A 17,500-nucleotide genomic window follows, 5' to 3' on the forward strand; every position below is an offset into this window, starting at 1 on the left:
AGAGGAAAGGGAGGAAACGCATACAGAAAGCGATTCCCCCAATCCAGCAGAAAGGCATCTGCCTCGAGACGATGAGGAGTGTAGATCCTGGAGCAGAATTGAGGCAGCTTGAAATTGTGGGGAGCCGCAAAGAGGTCTATCTGAGGCGTCCCCCACTGAGAGAAGATCTGATGAAGGGGCTGGGAATGGAGTGTCCATTCGTGAGGCTGGAGGAGACGACTTAAGTTGTCTGCCAAGACATTGTCCTTCCCCTGAATGTAGACAGCTTTGAGGAAGGTGTTGTGGCGAACTGCCCAATCCCAGACTCTGAGAGCTTCCTGGCAGAGGGAGGCCGAGCCCATGCCCCCCTGCTTGTTGACATAATACATGGCGACCTGATTGTCTGTGCGAATGAGGACCACCATGTCGTAAAGCAGATGTTGAAAAGCCTGAAGAGCATTGAAGATGGCTCTGAGCTCCAGAAGATTGATTTGATGGAGTCGGTCCGCACAGGTCCAGAATCCCTGAGTGCGAAGACCATCCAGATGAGCTCCCCAGGCATAGGTCGATGAATCAGTTGTGAGAACCTTCTGATGAGGAGGAGTGTGAAACAGCAAACCTCTGGATAGATTCGAAGAGGTCATCCACCAAAGTAGAGACTGCCGAAGAGCAGGAGTGACTATGATGTGTCGAGTCAACGGGTCTGACACCTGAGTCCATTGAGAAGCCAGGGTCCACTGAGGAATTCTGAGATGGAGCCTGGCAAAGGGCGTCACATGAACTGTAGAGGCCATGTGGCCCAGGAGGACCATCATGTGTCTCGCTGAGATGGACTGGCGAGAAGACACAGACTGGCAGAGATGAAGAAGAGCATCCATACGCTGAGGAGGAAGGAATGCTCGGAGTCGAATGGTATCTAGGACCACCTCGATGAAGGGGAGAGACTGGGTAGGCTGAAGATGAGATTTGGGGAAGTTGATCTCAAAGCCCAAACTCTGCAGGAAGCAAATCGTAGCCAGGGTCGCCGAAATGACCTCTGGAGCTGAGGGGGCCTTGATGAGCCAGTCGTCGAGGTAGGGAAATACCTGAAGACCCCTGTTCCGGAGTGCAGCGGCCACCACTACCAGACACTTCGTGAAGACTCTGGGAGACGAAGATAGGCCGAATGGAAGCACTTGATACTGCAGATGTAGATGTCCCACCCGAAATCTGAGGAACTTGCGTGAGGCCGGATGAATGGGAATGTGAGTGTAGGCCTCCTTGAGATCCAGAGAGCATAACCAGTCGTTCTGCTCGAGGAGGGGGTAGAGCGAAGCAAGGGTCAGCATGCGAAACCTCTCCTTGACCAAGAACTTGTTGAGGACCCGAAAGTCCAGTATCGGTCGCAGGTCGTCCGTCTTCTTCGGAACAAGGAAGTATCGGGAGTAAAACCCCTGATTGTGTTGGTCCACAGGGACCGGCTCGACGGCTCGAAGCCGGAGCAAAGCCTGAGCTTCCTGAAGAAGAAGGGCGGTCTGAGTCAAGTTGGAAGGATACTCTCTTGGAGGGTGGTCCGGAGGGACCCGATGGAATTGAAGAGAGTATCCTTCCTTTACGATGGATAGGACCCAGAGGTCGGTTGTAATAGCCTCCCAACGATGAAAAAAAATGATGGAGGCGACCCCCTATAGGAAAAACAGGAGGATGCAGAACGAGGTTGGTTATGATCCCGGAGAGAGAGTCAAAAAGGCTGAGGAGCCTTGGGAACAGTAGAAGGCTGAGGTTTCTGCTGAGCCTCTTCGCCGGTTGCCTCGCAGCTGGAGCCTGCCTTGGAGTGTAACGCCTCTGATAGATCAAGGGCGGTCTAGCCAGACGAGACTGTTGAGGCTTAGGCTTGGGTCGAAGAATGGACTGAAAGGATTTTTCATGATCAGACAGCTTCTTCGTTACAGTCTCGATGGACTCGTCAAACAAATCTGCTCCCGCACAAGGAATATTGGCAAGTCGATCCTGGAGGTTCGGGTCCATGTCAATGGTCCGAAGCCATGCCAATTGACGCATAGCCACGGAACAGGCGGCAGCCCGTGCCGAAAGCTCAAAAGCATCGTAAGAGGATTGCATCAACTGGAGACGAAGCTGGGACAGCGAGGACACCACCTCCTCGAACTTGAAGCGAGCCTGAGACTCAATGTAAGGGGTGAACTTCCGAAGCACAGGCAGGAAGAACTCCAAATAAGTTGCAAAATGAAAAGTATAATTCAGAACTCGGGAAGCCATCATCGAGTTCTGGTATATCCTCCTGCCAAACTTATCCACGGTCTGGCCCTCACGACCCGGAGGCACCGAGGCATACACCTGGGACGGATGAGACCGCTTGAGGGAGGATTCGACCAGGAGGGATTGGTGAGAGAGTTGAGAGCCCTCGAACCCTTTGTGATGAACCGTGCAGTATCGGGCATCCAACTTGCCAGGAACCGTAGGAATGGAGTATGGTGTCTCAAAGCATCTCATAAACGTTTGATTGAGTAGTTTATGCAGAGGTAGGCGCAGAGACTCCGCAGGAGGATGAGGTAAATGCATGGTGTCGAGGTATTCCTTGGAGTACTGAGAACCGGTGTCTAAGGTAATGTCCAGGTCATCCGCCATCTGCCGGAGGAAAGAAGAGAAAGACAATTGATCCGCCAGCACAGGTCTCCGAGAAGGACTAGAGGAAGTTGAGGCCGCGGGATCCACAGAGACCTGGGAACGACAGGGGGAGTAAGAAGTACACGGTTCCTCGTACTCCGGCCCCTGCGGAGGAGACATATCCGATGAAGAGTACCCCATACGCGGCAGCTTCTTCTGCGGTGACACTTCAGAGTGCCACGAGGAGTGCCGTGAAGAATGTCTGGATCGATGCCCCTCTCGGTGTCTGGAGGGAGATCTAGAACGACGATGTTTAGCATGGTCCCCCGACGCCTCAAGCGAGCAGATGGGACTCGAGGCCGTGGAACGAAGAGGCGGAAGATTCGACGCCTCTCGAGATGCAGTCCAGGCCTGATATGGAGTGCGGAAGAACTCTTCCTGAGACTTGCGATGCCCAGGGCTTCGATTACCCGAAGAGATATGCCAAACCTCTTCGTCTGGAGGTGTGATGGGCTCTAAAGGGGGCATGTCACTAAAGGAGGCCCACCTCGAGGGACCGGCCGCCGCACGCCGTTCCTCCTCGCCAAGCAGCGAGACCGACCGGCGAGGAGGAGGAGGAGGGGGCGGTCCGCCCCCCGGAATCGGAACCGGGAGGTCACCCTTGATGGTGGCAATTAGCTTAGGTCCCATGGTTTGCATGAGCTCAACAAACTGAGCTTCCAAAAGGGACCGCAACGAAGCCGATATGGAGGGATCCGCACCGAAAGGGGGTCCTCCAGCACGGTCTTCGTGCTCCTTCGTGGTTGAGTGCTTTTGCTTGGAAGCTTTCGGCACTTTAATAACCACAGGTGGAATGGTAGTGGGCGGTACCTGATCCGAGGAGACAGAAGGCACCGGCGCCAAAGACGGGGTCAAAACCTGGACAAAGGAGGCCGGCTTCAGGAGACCCGGAGCAGCAGGAGTGGTGGCGGGCTTCGCTTGGGCAGGCGAAGCGGCAGCCAAAGTCGAAGCTGAAGGTTCTTTCGCAGCTTCCATTTTAAACATCGACTCCCACAAAAAACACCGACGCTTAAACGCCCGCGTTGTAAGAGTGGAACAAGGCTGGCACGATTTCGGGAAATGTTCTGGACCAAGACACTGCAGGCAGCGTCGATGCGGGTCCGTCAGCGAAATCGCGCGCTGGCACTTGCTACACTTTTTAAAACCGGTAATTGGCCGGGACATAGGCCGAAAAAGCTCCGTCGCGAGATCGAAGGAGCGGGGCCTGAGCCATGCAGCCGAATCGCTGGAAGAAATTTTTTTTTTTTTTTTAAAAAAGGAAATAAAAGAAATGAAATACATGATAAGAGTAAAAAGAACTCAAAACCGCGGCTATTAGAAGGCAAAAAACGGGAATTCAGTCAGCGCAGAATCGAAGTAAAACTTCTCAGCTTCGCGGAAAGAAAAGAACTGAGGAGACACGCCCGGACCATCGGGCGGGAAGGCACTGGCGCATGCGCGGTGCGGGCATCTCGAAACTTCTGAGTTTCTTCAAGCAAAATATGCTTGTGAGACGTCCGTATCGGGGCTCTGTCGGATGACATCACCCACTAGTGAGAATACCTGCCTGCTTGTCCTGGGATAACAAAGAATTATGATGAAAACTATGAAAAAGGACAGGGAGGCAAAAAAATTAGAAAATTTTGATGCACTGAAGAGAAAACTGAAGATGAAGCAGATCAGTTTCATGGAAAAAAGAACTGATGGTCCCACAAGCCAACATCAGTTGGGAAGGCACATGTGCAGTATGGACACTGCCTAAAAATTTCAAGTGACAGTGCACTTGGTAGCTTACACATCAAGTTCCGTGGATGACGTGAGAATATTATGCCTGCTTGTCTTCAGAGATCATCATATATTGAAGATACCTCTAGCAAAATACTTTCCTGTTGTGAACAAGTCCTTGCATAATTACTGGAAGACTTTTAGTTCTCCTGAGGAAGAAACTGCTCAAAAGCTGGAAGTTGTTCAAAGATTTGAAATAATTGGGAGGTATAGAATTGGTAATTCAGTATTCTATTGGTTAGCTTGAAATATGCATTTTCCAAAGGAGTCTAATGTCCTGGAGGAGCAAATGCATAAGACCTTGAATTGCGTGAGCGCTTTAGAGCAGATTTCACAACTAGGGAACGGTGTTACAATTGTGTTCTTCAAAACTCTTAGGGCAAGATTTTCAAAACTTTTAACGCCGTCACTAAACTGTTTTCCGGCGGTTTAGCCTGCACACATTTTTGCAGCGGATTATCAAAACAGATTATCTCCGTCTTTAGTGAGGTTTATAGCAGTCTCCAACAATGGCATGCAAATGTGCTCTCTAACACTGAAATGAGCCCTCCGGTGGATTCTTAAAAATCGCCGAGGCATTTCGAAAAGCAGTGTCTGCTTTTAGCGACAAAAAGAAGCGACTGATCCGGGGGTGCTATTACAGTGCCAGCACTTGTGTTTTGACTGTGGCTAATGAAAAAAAAAGTGTGTGTGTCTAATATATTTTAAAATGGAAGGTAGTAAAATCATGCTTCTTTTGAGTTTTTGGGAGAAACAGGCATGTTTCATGCGTACTTGTTAAAAGCCAAAGTTTCTTCTTCAGCGCATGTATGATACCCTTGTCTTGTGTGTTTCTGGCAGTGGGTCTTGAAAAATTTTACATTAAAAACAAAATTACAAACAAACTATCTTTCCTCTCGTTAAAAAGGTGTCATGTATGCAGGTAAATTAGGGAAATCCCTTTTCTTCAAATTCACTGAGCTTTGGAACAACCTCCCTGCTCTGCTGCTGAACCTAGGCTCATCCCAATTATTCCGAAAGCATCTGAAAACTTGGCTTTTCTCCAAAATGTAAAGCTATCTATTTAAAATGTAAAGCTAGCTATCCCCTTCATAACCTCTAATTTCTTATTATGTCCTTCCCTCATTGAATTTACCTGTAAACCATGCCGAGCTCTATCTTTATAGAGATGATGCGGTATACAAACTTAAGGTTTAGTTTAGTTTACAAGATTTACCTGAATTATAGTAGTTTTTTGGCGAGAAAGTCATGTTTTTGTCTGCAGGCCTGCTGGAAGACAGGGGAAAAAAAGAGTAGCTACATGGCTTGCTTGACTGAGCTTCCTTCCAGCAAGCCTGTGGAGCAAGAAGGAGCAGAAATAGCCATGTAGTTTATATGACAGTAGCGCTTAGCAGAACAGGTTCTGGGGCCACTGGGGAGAAAAGGGTGCATGAGGAGAGACTGGAAGCCCTGATATGTATACCCTAGAAGGGGAGATATAATTCAGACGTTCAAATACGTTCAAATCTTTTCCAGAGAAAGGAAAATGGTAAAACCAGAGAACATAATGGGAGGTTAAGAGGTGGTAGATTCAAGAGCAATGTTAGGAAATTCTACTTTACGGGGAGTGTGGTGGATGCCTAGAATGTGCTCCCAAGAGAGGTGGTGGAGAGTAAAACGGTGATGGAATTCAAAGAAGCGTGGGATTAATACAGAGGATCTATAATCAGAAAATAATAGTAAATATTGAAGAACTAAGGCCAGTGCTGAGCAGACTTGCACGGTATGTGTCTGTATATGGCCTTTTGATTGAAGATGGACTGGGGAGGGCTTCAATTGGCTGGGAGGGTGTAGATGGGCTGGAGTGAGCTTTGACGGAGACTTCAGCAGTTGGAACCCAAGCACCATACCTGGTAGAACTTTGGATTCTTGCCCAGAAATAGCTAAGAAGAAAAAAATAAAAAAAAATTACATTGAATCAGGTTGGGCAGACTGGATAGACCATTCGGGTCTTTATCTGCCATCATCTACTATGTTACTATGACTTTCTTTAGAGGTACTTTGATACTGTCATCAACTGGTGATTCATAAACAAGAAGCTTTACTACTGCACTGTGACTGCAGGCAACTTTGCTGCTGATCTGGCGGCATGAAAATCCTTCTTCGCTCACCACTGACATATGAACACGCTCCTTCAGTGTCAGGTTCTGAGTGTTGATCACGGTTGATGCAGAAAGTATATGAAATCCAAAAAGCCCACACTTGAAAGCTGCCCTGTTACCTAGATGTCCTGGATGTGACTGGCTGACAAAAGAAGCCTCTTGATTACCTTTGCCTGTTTTGTGTGAATGTATTTTGCTGTCTTATCATATTGTAGTTCTTTTTGATTTCCTTGTTTAGACTGCACACCTCCCAGTTCTGTTCATCAGTTAGGGTGGTATAGAAAGTTTAAACAAACTATAAACTATCATATTTCCCCTGAGCCGTCTTCTCCAGGCTGAAGAGTCCTAGCCGCTTCAGCTTATCCTGTTTCCACCAGTAGCCAATCTAAGTACCTAGCAAAATTTTAAAAGGAGTAAGGTGCATTATTAAAATGAATGCAAATTTTGCATTAGACTATAAGGCAGGCAGTCCTCGAGATCTACTGGCAGGCCAGGTTTGCAGGATATCCACAATGAACATGCATAAGAGAGATTTGCATACCAAGAAGGCAGTGCAGGCAAATCTCTCTCATGCATTTTCATTGTGGATATCCTGAAAACCTAGCCTGCCAGAAGATCTTGAGGACAGGACTTGGGCAGCCCTGCTATAAGGGATCTATGTACTAAGCACTTTCCATATAGACACAAAATGAAAAAAACAAACAAACCCAAAACAACCACACCATACAGACTATAAGGCTTAGTGTAATAAATTATGGTTAGGTGGTAAGAGGAAAAAAGGGAGGGAATGTTATGGGAGTGCTACAGTTAATGGAGCGTTAATATTCAATATCTTCCAAAATGATTTTGCAGGGGGGGAAGTCTTTTTGAAAATAAGAGATCTAACACAGAATGAAGTAGCAACATTAATGAAAAGAGATCTAAGAAAGCTTGAGAGCAGTTGATTTTCTTTAACAAAGCATACTGTCTGCTATTCATACATTGTATTTCTGTGGATTTCACTTCAAAACAAAACTGTAAAAGTTTTAGTTTAAAATAAATGAATGAAAACTCACTGTTAGGTTCCAGTTGATCTGTGGTATTCTTGTGTGCAGATTAAGGCTAAACATGAACAGCAGGACACCCGTAACTACAAAGGCACTGCAGCTCACAAACTCAAAAAAATACAGGCCCTCACAAGGAGAACAATGCATGATGGTCTCTATGCAGATGAATGCAATTAATGCCAAAACCTAGAGGAGAAAAAAAGAAAAAAATGCTATGAATAGCTATCTATGTCTGTAGGATGACAACAAAAATCTCTGAACTTTCCAGTGGTATCAGAGTCATCAGTTCATTCAAATACATCACAAAAGAACTTGCAAAACATCCAGCCACCCAGCAATATTAACTGTATGTATACAAGGCGTATATTTTCATATTATGTGGCCTCAAAAAAACTTTTCTTTTGTAATTCCTATCTACCACTTGAAGATCAACATGGTGGTAGATTTTTACCCAGTTGAATGTCTATAACTTTTTGACCTAACACTTGCTGCAGATACAGCACTCAGGGCCAAATGCTCTAAAACCACCATTAAAATCCTGTGGGTTCTATGGTGCCGGTAAATTGTCCAAGTTGAAAACGGCGATCAACGTTGAAACAATTTTGTATGCAAATGAGTTTCACGGATGTCTGCCATAATCCCATCAGTCATTGGAGAAAGCAACTGATACATACACAGAGCAGGGAGGGGAAGCCCCAAACAGCTGGGTGGCAGGTGAAGCCGAGAAGCAGCCTCCTGCTGCTCAGAAGTTTAGGACAAGAAGAGTAGTTACACACACACAAGAAGAGTAGTTTTTTTTAATGGCCAGAGATATGTGTGTGTGTGTGTGTGTTTTTTACACACACACAAAACATCTGTGCCCATTAAAAAAAAAAAAGTTGTGCCAGACAGTGTTCCCGCTAAGGTGCGCTGGTGTGCGCTTGCGCACAAAATATTACCTGGCAGCGCACAAGTTTCTCGTCACAGCGCACACATTGTAGAGCACAGTTCTTCAACCGCCGGTCCGCAAACAAAATCTTGCCGGTCCGCGAAGGATTCGGTCCCCGCCGCAACGAAAGGCCGGCGTCAGCTGACTTGCAACTTCCTGTTGCAGTCGCTGTGCCGGGACTCCTGCCTTCGCCGGGACTCCTGCCTTCCACCGCGTTTGCCTCCTGCCTTGTCTCCGCACCTCCAGACCAGCAGCGGCAGCTCTGTATGTTTTTAACTTCGGCACAGAGCTGCCCCTAATCAATAGTTTAGCGCGGTTTCATAAGGCAGCCTCGGGGCCTTTGCTAGGCCGGCCCACATCGCATCATCGAAGCGGGCCGGCTATCAAAGGCCCCGAGGCTGCCTCATGAAACCGCGCTAAACTATTGATTAGGGGCAGCTCTGTGCCGAAGTTAAAAGCATACAGAGCTGCCGCTGCTGGTCTGAACTCTTGGGCCGCTGAAGGAGGGCAAAAAGCAGCTATCCTGGAGGTTTCCCTTCCTCTCGCCTTACAGGTTCCTTTTTTCCACCTTTTTTTTTTTCCTTCAAACGGCAACGGGCCCCAGCATCGACATCAATCAAGTAAGTTCCACTGTCAATCAAGCGGTTCTGCTCGGCCAAAGCTTCCCCTGTGACATGAGCCACCCTCAGGGGAAAGAAAGTGACCCACAAAGGTGAGGGGAAGGGGGGCAGATGATGGAAGTTGGGGGGGGGAGAGAGAGAAGGGGCAGATGATGGAATGGAGGAGATGAGAGAGAGAGAGAAGGGGACAGATGATGGAAGTGAGAAGAAGGGAGAGAGAGCAGAAGGCAGATGGATGTCAGTTGAGAGGGGAGAGCAGATGCTGAATGGAAGTGGGGAAAGAACACATACTGGATGGAAGGAGGAGATAAATAAAGGGGGAAGAAAATAGTAAGATAATGGAGGGGTGAGGGAAAGGGGTGACAAGCTGTGTGTAGACACAGTGAAAAGAGGGAAACGGGACTAAATAGTAAGAAAGAATTTAATTTAGATGGAGGCAGAAAATAGAGAAGGAAGACCAGAGAAGAAAAGGGAAGAGAGCAGAGAATGATCAGATCTGAGTGGAGGAAATGAGAAGAGAGATATGCTAAAAACCACAGGGGGGAGGGAAGGATAGAGATGCCAGACCATGAGGGGAACAGAAGGAAGATGATGGATGCTAGACCAAATTGGAGGGTGGGGGGGGGGCAGGAGGAGAGATGGCAGGGAAAGACAGACAGTGAATGGAAGGGGCAGATGCTGGACTGAAGAGACAGAGAAGGTTATCATGCTGCTGTACCGGGCCATGGTACGCCCTCACCTGGAGTACTGCGTCCAGCACTGGTACTTTAAGAAGGACACGGTACTACTCGAAAGGATCCAGAGAAGAGCAACTAAAATGGTTAAGGGGCTGGAGGAGTTGCCGTACAGCGAAAGATTAGAGAAACTGGGCCTCTTCTCCCTTGAGCAGAGGAGATTGAGAGGGGACATGATAGAAACATTCAAGGTACTGAAGGGAATAGACTTAGTAGCTAAGGCAGGGAGAACGAGAGGGCACTCTCTAAAGTTGAAAGGGGATAGATTCCATACAAACGTAAGGAAGTTCTGTGGTAGAAAGCAACATATTTATTTGGCTCATAACTTGCTGGCGCCCGATATTTTTAGCTCACAGTGAAAAAAAGTTTGCTCACAACACCCGCCCGCTTAGAGGGAACACTGGTGCCAGACCACCTCCCCCCCCCCCCCCCCCCACGGCCTCCTCCACCAGTACTTTAAAAAAAAAATTTAAAAAAATTGGCACAACCCTCCCCATCTTTAAATTGAAGATTGGCAGGAGGAATACCCACTCCTTCCTGCTGCCCTGCCAGGGCCCAAACAAGAACTCCCAAACTCCCACCCTGTAAACTGCCTCCCCCTCCCATACTTCTAAATTAAAGATCGACAGGAGGGATGCTCACTCCCACTGGGAGAGGCCTAAGACTGATTGGCACAGACACCCAAGGCCGTTCCTGCCAATCTTCAGTTTAGAGGTATGTGGGGGGCAGGGGGCTGTGAAGTTAACCAGGGGGGGGCTCCAGTGGAATCCCTCCTGCCAATCTTCAATTTCAGAAGTGTAGGGGAGGTCCGAATGGCTGAGGCAGGAGGGAGTGGGCTTCCCTTCTGCCAATTTTTAATGGGAATAGATATTGTGCGTGTGTAACATGCACATTTGTGCCCAATAAAAATTTTTTAAAAAAACTGCAATTCAGGTGCTTTTATTTTATTTATTTTTTTAACACCAACAGCACCTCCAGCCCTCTTGGAGATTTCAGAGCGTTAAAAAACAGCGCTTCATTTTGTGTATCATCGCATCGATTGGAGTGCTAATTTTAATATCGATGAGCTTGTTGTAATCTATTTATACATGATTATCAGAGACTGCTTACAAACCAGGGAAAAAATCTGATTTGCCGTTTGGGGCATCGTTAGCTGAAATACTTCAATGGTTAAAACTGGTTTAGCATCGATCAAAAGAGCATAAGAATTGCCATACTGGAACAGATCAAAGGTCCACCAAGCCCAGTATCCTGTTTCCAACAGTGGTCAACAGATTTTATGCTGCTTATTCTAAGCCTATGGACTTCCCTTTTGGGAATTTATCCAAAACTTTTTAAAACCCCACCAAGTTAAAGAGTTCATTACATGTTGTGTGAAAAAATATTCTCTCCTGTTTGTTTTAAACCTACTATTTAGTAGCTTCATCATATGCCCCCTTAGTCCTAGTATTTTTAGAAAGAATGAACAAGCGATTCACATCTACTCCTTCCACTCCACTCAGTATTTTATAGACCTCTATCATATCACCCCTGAGCCATCGCTTCTCCAAGCAGAAGAGCCCTAGTTGCTTTAGCCTTTCCTCACAGGGAAGTTGTCCCAAACTTTTTATCATTTTCATCATCACTATATCTTTGAGGTACAGCAACCAGAACTGCACATAGTATTCGAGGTGCAGGCATGCCATAGAGCAATACAAGGGCATTATAACATTTTCATTTTTGTTTTCCCCTTTTCTGATAATTCCTAATATTCTATGTGCTTTCTTAGCCGCCACACATTGAGCTGAGGGCTTTAAAGCATCTTCAACAATGGCACCTAGATCTTTTTCCTGGGCAGTGACTCCTAACACAGAACCTTGCATCATGCGCGACACAGAGGAGACAATCTGGTCAACCAAGGACACAGACGGAGCAGACCCCATTGTGGACCAGGTGAGGGACCTCGAGAGATTCATCGAGGAGGCCTACAGGAGGAAGGTGGAGGAACAGGACCATCAGCTGTCGGCAGACGAGACCCAGGATCCACAAGGCGACACCGGGGAAGGACCTAGCGGAGGAATCACGCAAGAGGAGGAGACCATGACTCACCGGGACCCCGAGGGAGAGACACCACATTACACTGAGGACACGGACCTGAGACAGAGGAGGTTGCTGAGGAAAGGGAAGTCTGCTATTGTGGTGGGAGACTCGATCTTGAGAGCGGTAGATAGTCACGTAGCTGGAGGAAGGGAGGACCGGCTAGTGACTTGTCTCCCAGGGGCCAAGACACGAGATGTCACTGATAGGATCGAGAGGATCCTGGACGGAGCAGAGACAGAGGAGACTGCGGTGATAATCCACGTCGGAACGAATGATGTGAGCCGGAGGAACTTCAGCATGGCCACACTGACTGACCAGTTCAGGGCCCTGGGACGAAAGCTGAAGCGGAGTACCCGTAGGATAGCATTCTCAGAGATCCTGCCTGTACCGAGAGCAGATGCAAAGAGGCAGGCGGACCTCCAGGCTGTGAATGCATGGTTGAGGAGATGGTGCCAGGAGGAGGGCTTCCACTTTGTGAGGAACTGGACGTCCTTCTGGGGAAAGAGCAAGCTCTACCGGCGAGACGGCCTGCACCTGAGCACAGCGGGAACTAGACTACTGGCAGCCAATGTGAGGAAGGAGATCGAGAGGGCTTTAAACTGAGGAGAGGGGGAAAGCCGACAGCTGACCTGATGTTAACGCTTCGGACAACAGTATCCAGAACAGATGCTGAACGGGCTGACTGCAAGGAGGAAGTAGAGAGACCGGTGAATCTTATGATCAGACAGCGAGGGAAACACCAGGTAAAGGGAGCTTGCTGGGAGGAGACTAAGGGGCATGGAGACACAGGGGGACTGGGTGGCACGAGGGCGAAAACTGAGGGCAATATAGGGGTGCCACAAGGCGAGGGGGATCAAACAGAGGCTCAAGGGATGATAGCCCAGGAGGGGGCCGGTAGGGCTAGAAAACCCAGAGGAAAAGCGGGGGAGTGGGGTGGCGGAAATGTGGGGAAACCGAAAGCTACAAGGATAAAGGCTGAGGGCAAAGCAGAAGCACAGGGAACAGGAGAACTGCCCGAAATTCAAGGGGAGGCGGCCCAGGTAAATACGGAGGTGGAGGAAAAACGACGGGACCTGCGGTGCTTATACGCAAATGCAAGAAGCCTCATGGCCAAGATGGGTGAACTAGAGGTCGTAGCCAAGGGGGAGGACCTGGATATAATTGGAATTACAGAAACATGGTGGACAGAGGAGAATCAATGGGATGTGGCGCTGCCGGGGTACAAGCTATACAGGAGGGACAGGACCCACAAGAAGGGGGGAGGCATAGCACTATATATAAAGGACTCTATCTACTCGGTCGGGATGGATATGGCAAAGAAGGCAGAAGGGCTGGAATCGCTATGGGTCAAATTGCCGGGAAACAAGTGTGCAGGCATAAAACTGGGGCTGTACTATCGCCCACCTGGTACGCCGGAGGAAATCGGACACGACTTGGAAGCTGAACTGAGACAAGAATGCAGGACTGGAAGTGTAACAGTGATGGGGGACTTCAACTACCCGGGGATTGACTGGAGTACGGGTCACTCCAACTGCACTAGGGAAACAGGATTTGTAGAAGCTGTGAGGGATTGCTTCATGGAGCAACTAGTCAGGGAACCGACGCGAGGGAGTGCTACTCTTGACCTCATCCTAAACAGATTAGGGGGGCCTGCAAGAGGGGTAGAAGTGGGAGGACCACTAGGCAACAGTGACCACAACGCGATCCGATTCACATTAGAAAGGGGGACACCCACAGTAAGGAGGACCGCAACAACTGCGCTCAACTTCAGGAAAGGGAACTATGTTGCTATGAGGGAAATGGTGGGGAGGAAGCTCAAAAACATCCTTAGGATGGAGACTGTAGGAAGCGCCTGGACCCTATTCAGGGACACCCTGCAGGAAGCACAAAGAATGTACGTCCCAAGTTTCAGGAAAGGCGGCAAGAACAAGCGGTCAAAGGACCCGGTTTGGATCTCAACAGAAGTAAAGAGGGCAATAAATGACAAGAAAGTGTCCTTCCGGAGATGGAAAAAGGACCCAACGGAGGAAAATCACCAGGCGCACAGGAAATGCCAAAAGGAATGCCACCGAGAGGTTAGAAAAGCAAAAGGGAAATACGAAGAGGGGCTGGCCAGAGAGGCGAAAAACTTCAAGGCATTCTTCAGTTACGTAAAGGGGAAGCGACCAGCGAGAGAGGAGGTGGGGCCGTTGGACGATGGGGATAGGAAGGGAGTGATTAAGGAGGATAAAGAGGTAGCTGAGAGGTTGAACACGTTCTTCTCGTCGGTTTTCACGAGAGAAGACACATCTAATATACCGGACTCAGAGGAGCTCATGAGTGGGGAACAGGCTGAAAAATTAGAACACATAGAGGTAAGTAAGGAGGATGTCCTCAAGCAGATAGACAGGTTAAAATGCGGCAAATCGCCGGGCCCGGACGGGATCCACCCAAGGGTTCTGAAAGAACTAAGACAAGAAATAGCGGGCACAATCCAGCATGTTTGCAACCTATCCTTGAAAACTGGAGAGGTACCAGAGGACTGGAAATTGGCGAATGTCACACCTATCTTCAAGAAGGGATCGAGGGGTGACCCCGGGAACTACAGGCCGGTAAGCCTGACTTCAATTATAGGGAAGATGGTGGAAGCTATGATCAAGGACGGTATTTGCGAGCACATCGAGAGACATGGCCTACTGAGAACAAGCCAGCATGGATTCTGTAAGGGAAGGTCATGCTTAACGAACCTTCTGTACTTCTTTGAGGGAATAAGCAGTCGGGTGGACAATGGGGAACCTATAGACATCATTTACCTTGATTTTCAAAAGGCTTTCGACAAGGTGCCACATGAAAGGCTGCTTAGGAAGCTGTGGAACCACGGGGTGGGAGGGGATGTGCACAGATGGATCGAGCACTGGTTGTCGGGTAGACTGCAGAGGGTCGGAGTAAAGGGACAATACTCTGACTGGCGGGGAGTCACGAGCGGTGTGCCACAGGGATCGGTGCTGGGGCCGTTACTCTTCAACATATTTATCAATGACCTGGAAAAGGAGGCAAAGTGCGAGGTTATAAAATTTGCAGACGATACCAAACTGTGCGGCAGAGTTAGGTCCAGGGAGGAGTGTGAGGACCTGCAAAGGGACCTGGACAAGCTGGAAGACTGGGCAAACAAATGGCAAATGAGCTTTAACGTGGAAAAATGCAAGGTCATGCATATAGGGAAAAAGAACCCGTTGTTCAACTACAAATTGGGGGGGGCAATGTTGGGAGACAGCAGTCTTGAGAGAGACTTGGGTGTGCTGGTGGATGCATCACTGAAGCCATCTGCACAGTGCGCAGCAGCCTCGAAAAAAGCCAACAGAATGCTGGGCATCATAAAGAGAGGCATAACAACCAGGACGCGGGAAGTCATCATGCCATTGTATCGAGCGATGGTGCGTCCACATCTGGAATACTGTGTTCAATATTGGTCGCCGTACCTCAAGAAGGACATGGCGGTACTTGAGAGAGTCCAAAGGAGAGCAACGAAGCTGGTAAGAGGGCTGGAACACTGCCCGTACGCCGAGAGGTTGGATAGGCTGGGGCTCTTCTCTCTGGAAAAAAGGAGGCTCAGGGGAGATATGATAGAGACCTTCAAGATCATGAGGGGCATAGAGAGGGTGGATAGGGACAGATTCTTCAGGCTGAAGGGGTCAACAGGCACGAGGGGGCATTCAGAGAAACTGAAGGGAGATAGGTTCAGAACAAATGCAAGGAAGTTTTTTTTCACCCAAAGGGTCGTGGACACTTGGAATGCGCTACCGGAGGAAGTGATCAGGCAGAGTACGGTACAAGGATTCAAACAGGGATTGGACGGATTCCTGAGGGATAGGGGGATCGTGGGATACTGAGAGAGGTGCTGAGATGTAACACAGGTATAGAAAGCTAACCAGGGGTCGCGGCCTGCTCTGGTCGTGCATGTGCAAGACCGGAGGGTTAGGACTTCGATGGGAAGATAGAACTCAATGGGAAACCAAGGTGGCAAGGGGGCCCCTTCTGGTGACTCAGACAGGCCGTGACCTGTTCGGGCCGCCGCGGGAGCGGACTGCCGGGCAGGATGGACCTATGGTCTGACCCGGCGGAGGCACTGCTTATGTTCTTATGTTCTTATGTAGCTCCAGTTTGGGTTCCTATTTTCCGCATACATCACTTTGCACTTGCTCACATTAAACATCATTTGCCATTTTGATACCCAGTCTCGCAAGGTCCTCTTGCAATTTTCCACAACTTTGTGTCATCAGCAAATTCCATTACCTCCCATCCCTAGCCTTTTTAATTTTCTTTATGAGGTACTTTGTCACATGCCTTTTGAAAATTCAAAATACACAATTTCAACCAGCTCACCTTTATCCACACGTTCATTCATCCCTTCAAAGAAATGCAGGGGATTGGTGAAGCAAGATTTCCCTTGACTAAAATCATGTTGGCTTTCTCTCATTAATCCATGATTATGTATATGTTCCATCATTTTGTTCTTCATAACAGTCTTTATAACAGCCCGGCACCATCAGAATCAGTCTAATGTCAAGGATCACCTCTGGAACCATTTTTACAAATTACAAATCACTAACAATAGCTCTGCAAGTTCATTTTTCAATTCTATCAAACGGTGAATTTTGAGCATGTGGGTAGAGAATGACAGGAGGAAAAAATTTGTCTCCATCACTGCCCTATCCTTGCGACCACCATCCCCATCACCGCCCTGTCCTTGCGACCACCATCCCCATCACCGCCCTGTCCTTGCGACCACTGTCCCCCAGCATCCATACAAGCCTCAGTACTGCAATATTTAGCTTATTCCTTCCTTATAAATCAGTAGTCTCAAACTCGCGGCCCGCTAAGTACTATTTTGAGGCCCTTGGTATGTTTACGATAATCACAAAAGTAAAATAAAACAGTTTCTTGATCATGTCTCTTTAGCTATAAATTACAATATTATTATTAAGACTTAGCCAAAAGGAAAGATTTATAAACTATAAAGAGAGTTTTACCTCATGCAAAACTGTCATTTCTTTAATAAGACACTATTTTTTTCTGAGGCCCTCAAAGTACCTACAAATCCAAAATGTGACCCTGCAAAGGGTTTACGTTTGAGACCACTATTATAAATCAAAGTTCTGGCTGCTGAACTAGAGAAAGATGTTGAGCTGGCAGGGCTTTGTTTATAAATTTTTATCATCACAACTAATATACTACTTTACCCTAAAGCAAAGACAAAGAAATATAATTTTTTTTTTCTACCTTTGTCTGGTTTCTTCTTTTCTCATCTTCTCATCATTCAATTCCTTCCATCCATTGTCTGCCTTCTCTCTGTGTCTTCCATTTGCTCTGTTACTGTGCCTCTCCCTTCCATCTCTCCCTCCACCCCCCAATTAGTCTAGCACCCTTCTTCCCTGCGCTAACCCCCATAGTCTGGCATCTGTCTTCTTCCCTTCCAGCATTTTCTCCCCACTCTCTCTTCCCCATTTCCCTTCCAGAGATTCCTCCCTACTCTCTCTTCCCCATTTCCCTTCCAGCGTCTTCTCCC

The 17,500-nt window shown here is 48.0% G+C and overlaps 1 protein-coding gene across 2 annotated transcripts in view; it reads right to left on the minus strand.

Moving 5' to 3' along the window:
• Positions 1-17,500, minus strand: part of CMTM4 (CKLF like MARVEL transmembrane domain containing 4) — an 84,610-nt gene that overhangs the window by 39,648 nt on the left and 27,462 nt on the right. For both annotated transcript variants that reach the window (XM_033942461.1, XM_033942462.1), the window contains exon 2: positions 7,604-7,780. In XM_033942461.1, the coding sequence (XP_033798352.1) occupies positions 7,604-7,780 (177 nt within the window). The remainder of the gene's footprint in view (positions 1-7,603; positions 7,781-17,500) is intronic.

The sequence above is a fragment of the Geotrypetes seraphini genome, chromosome 4 (assembly GCF_902459505.1).
Source record: "Geotrypetes seraphini chromosome 4, aGeoSer1.1, whole genome shotgun sequence".
Classification (NCBI taxonomy): domain Eukaryota; kingdom Metazoa; phylum Chordata; class Amphibia; order Gymnophiona; family Dermophiidae; genus Geotrypetes; species Geotrypetes seraphini.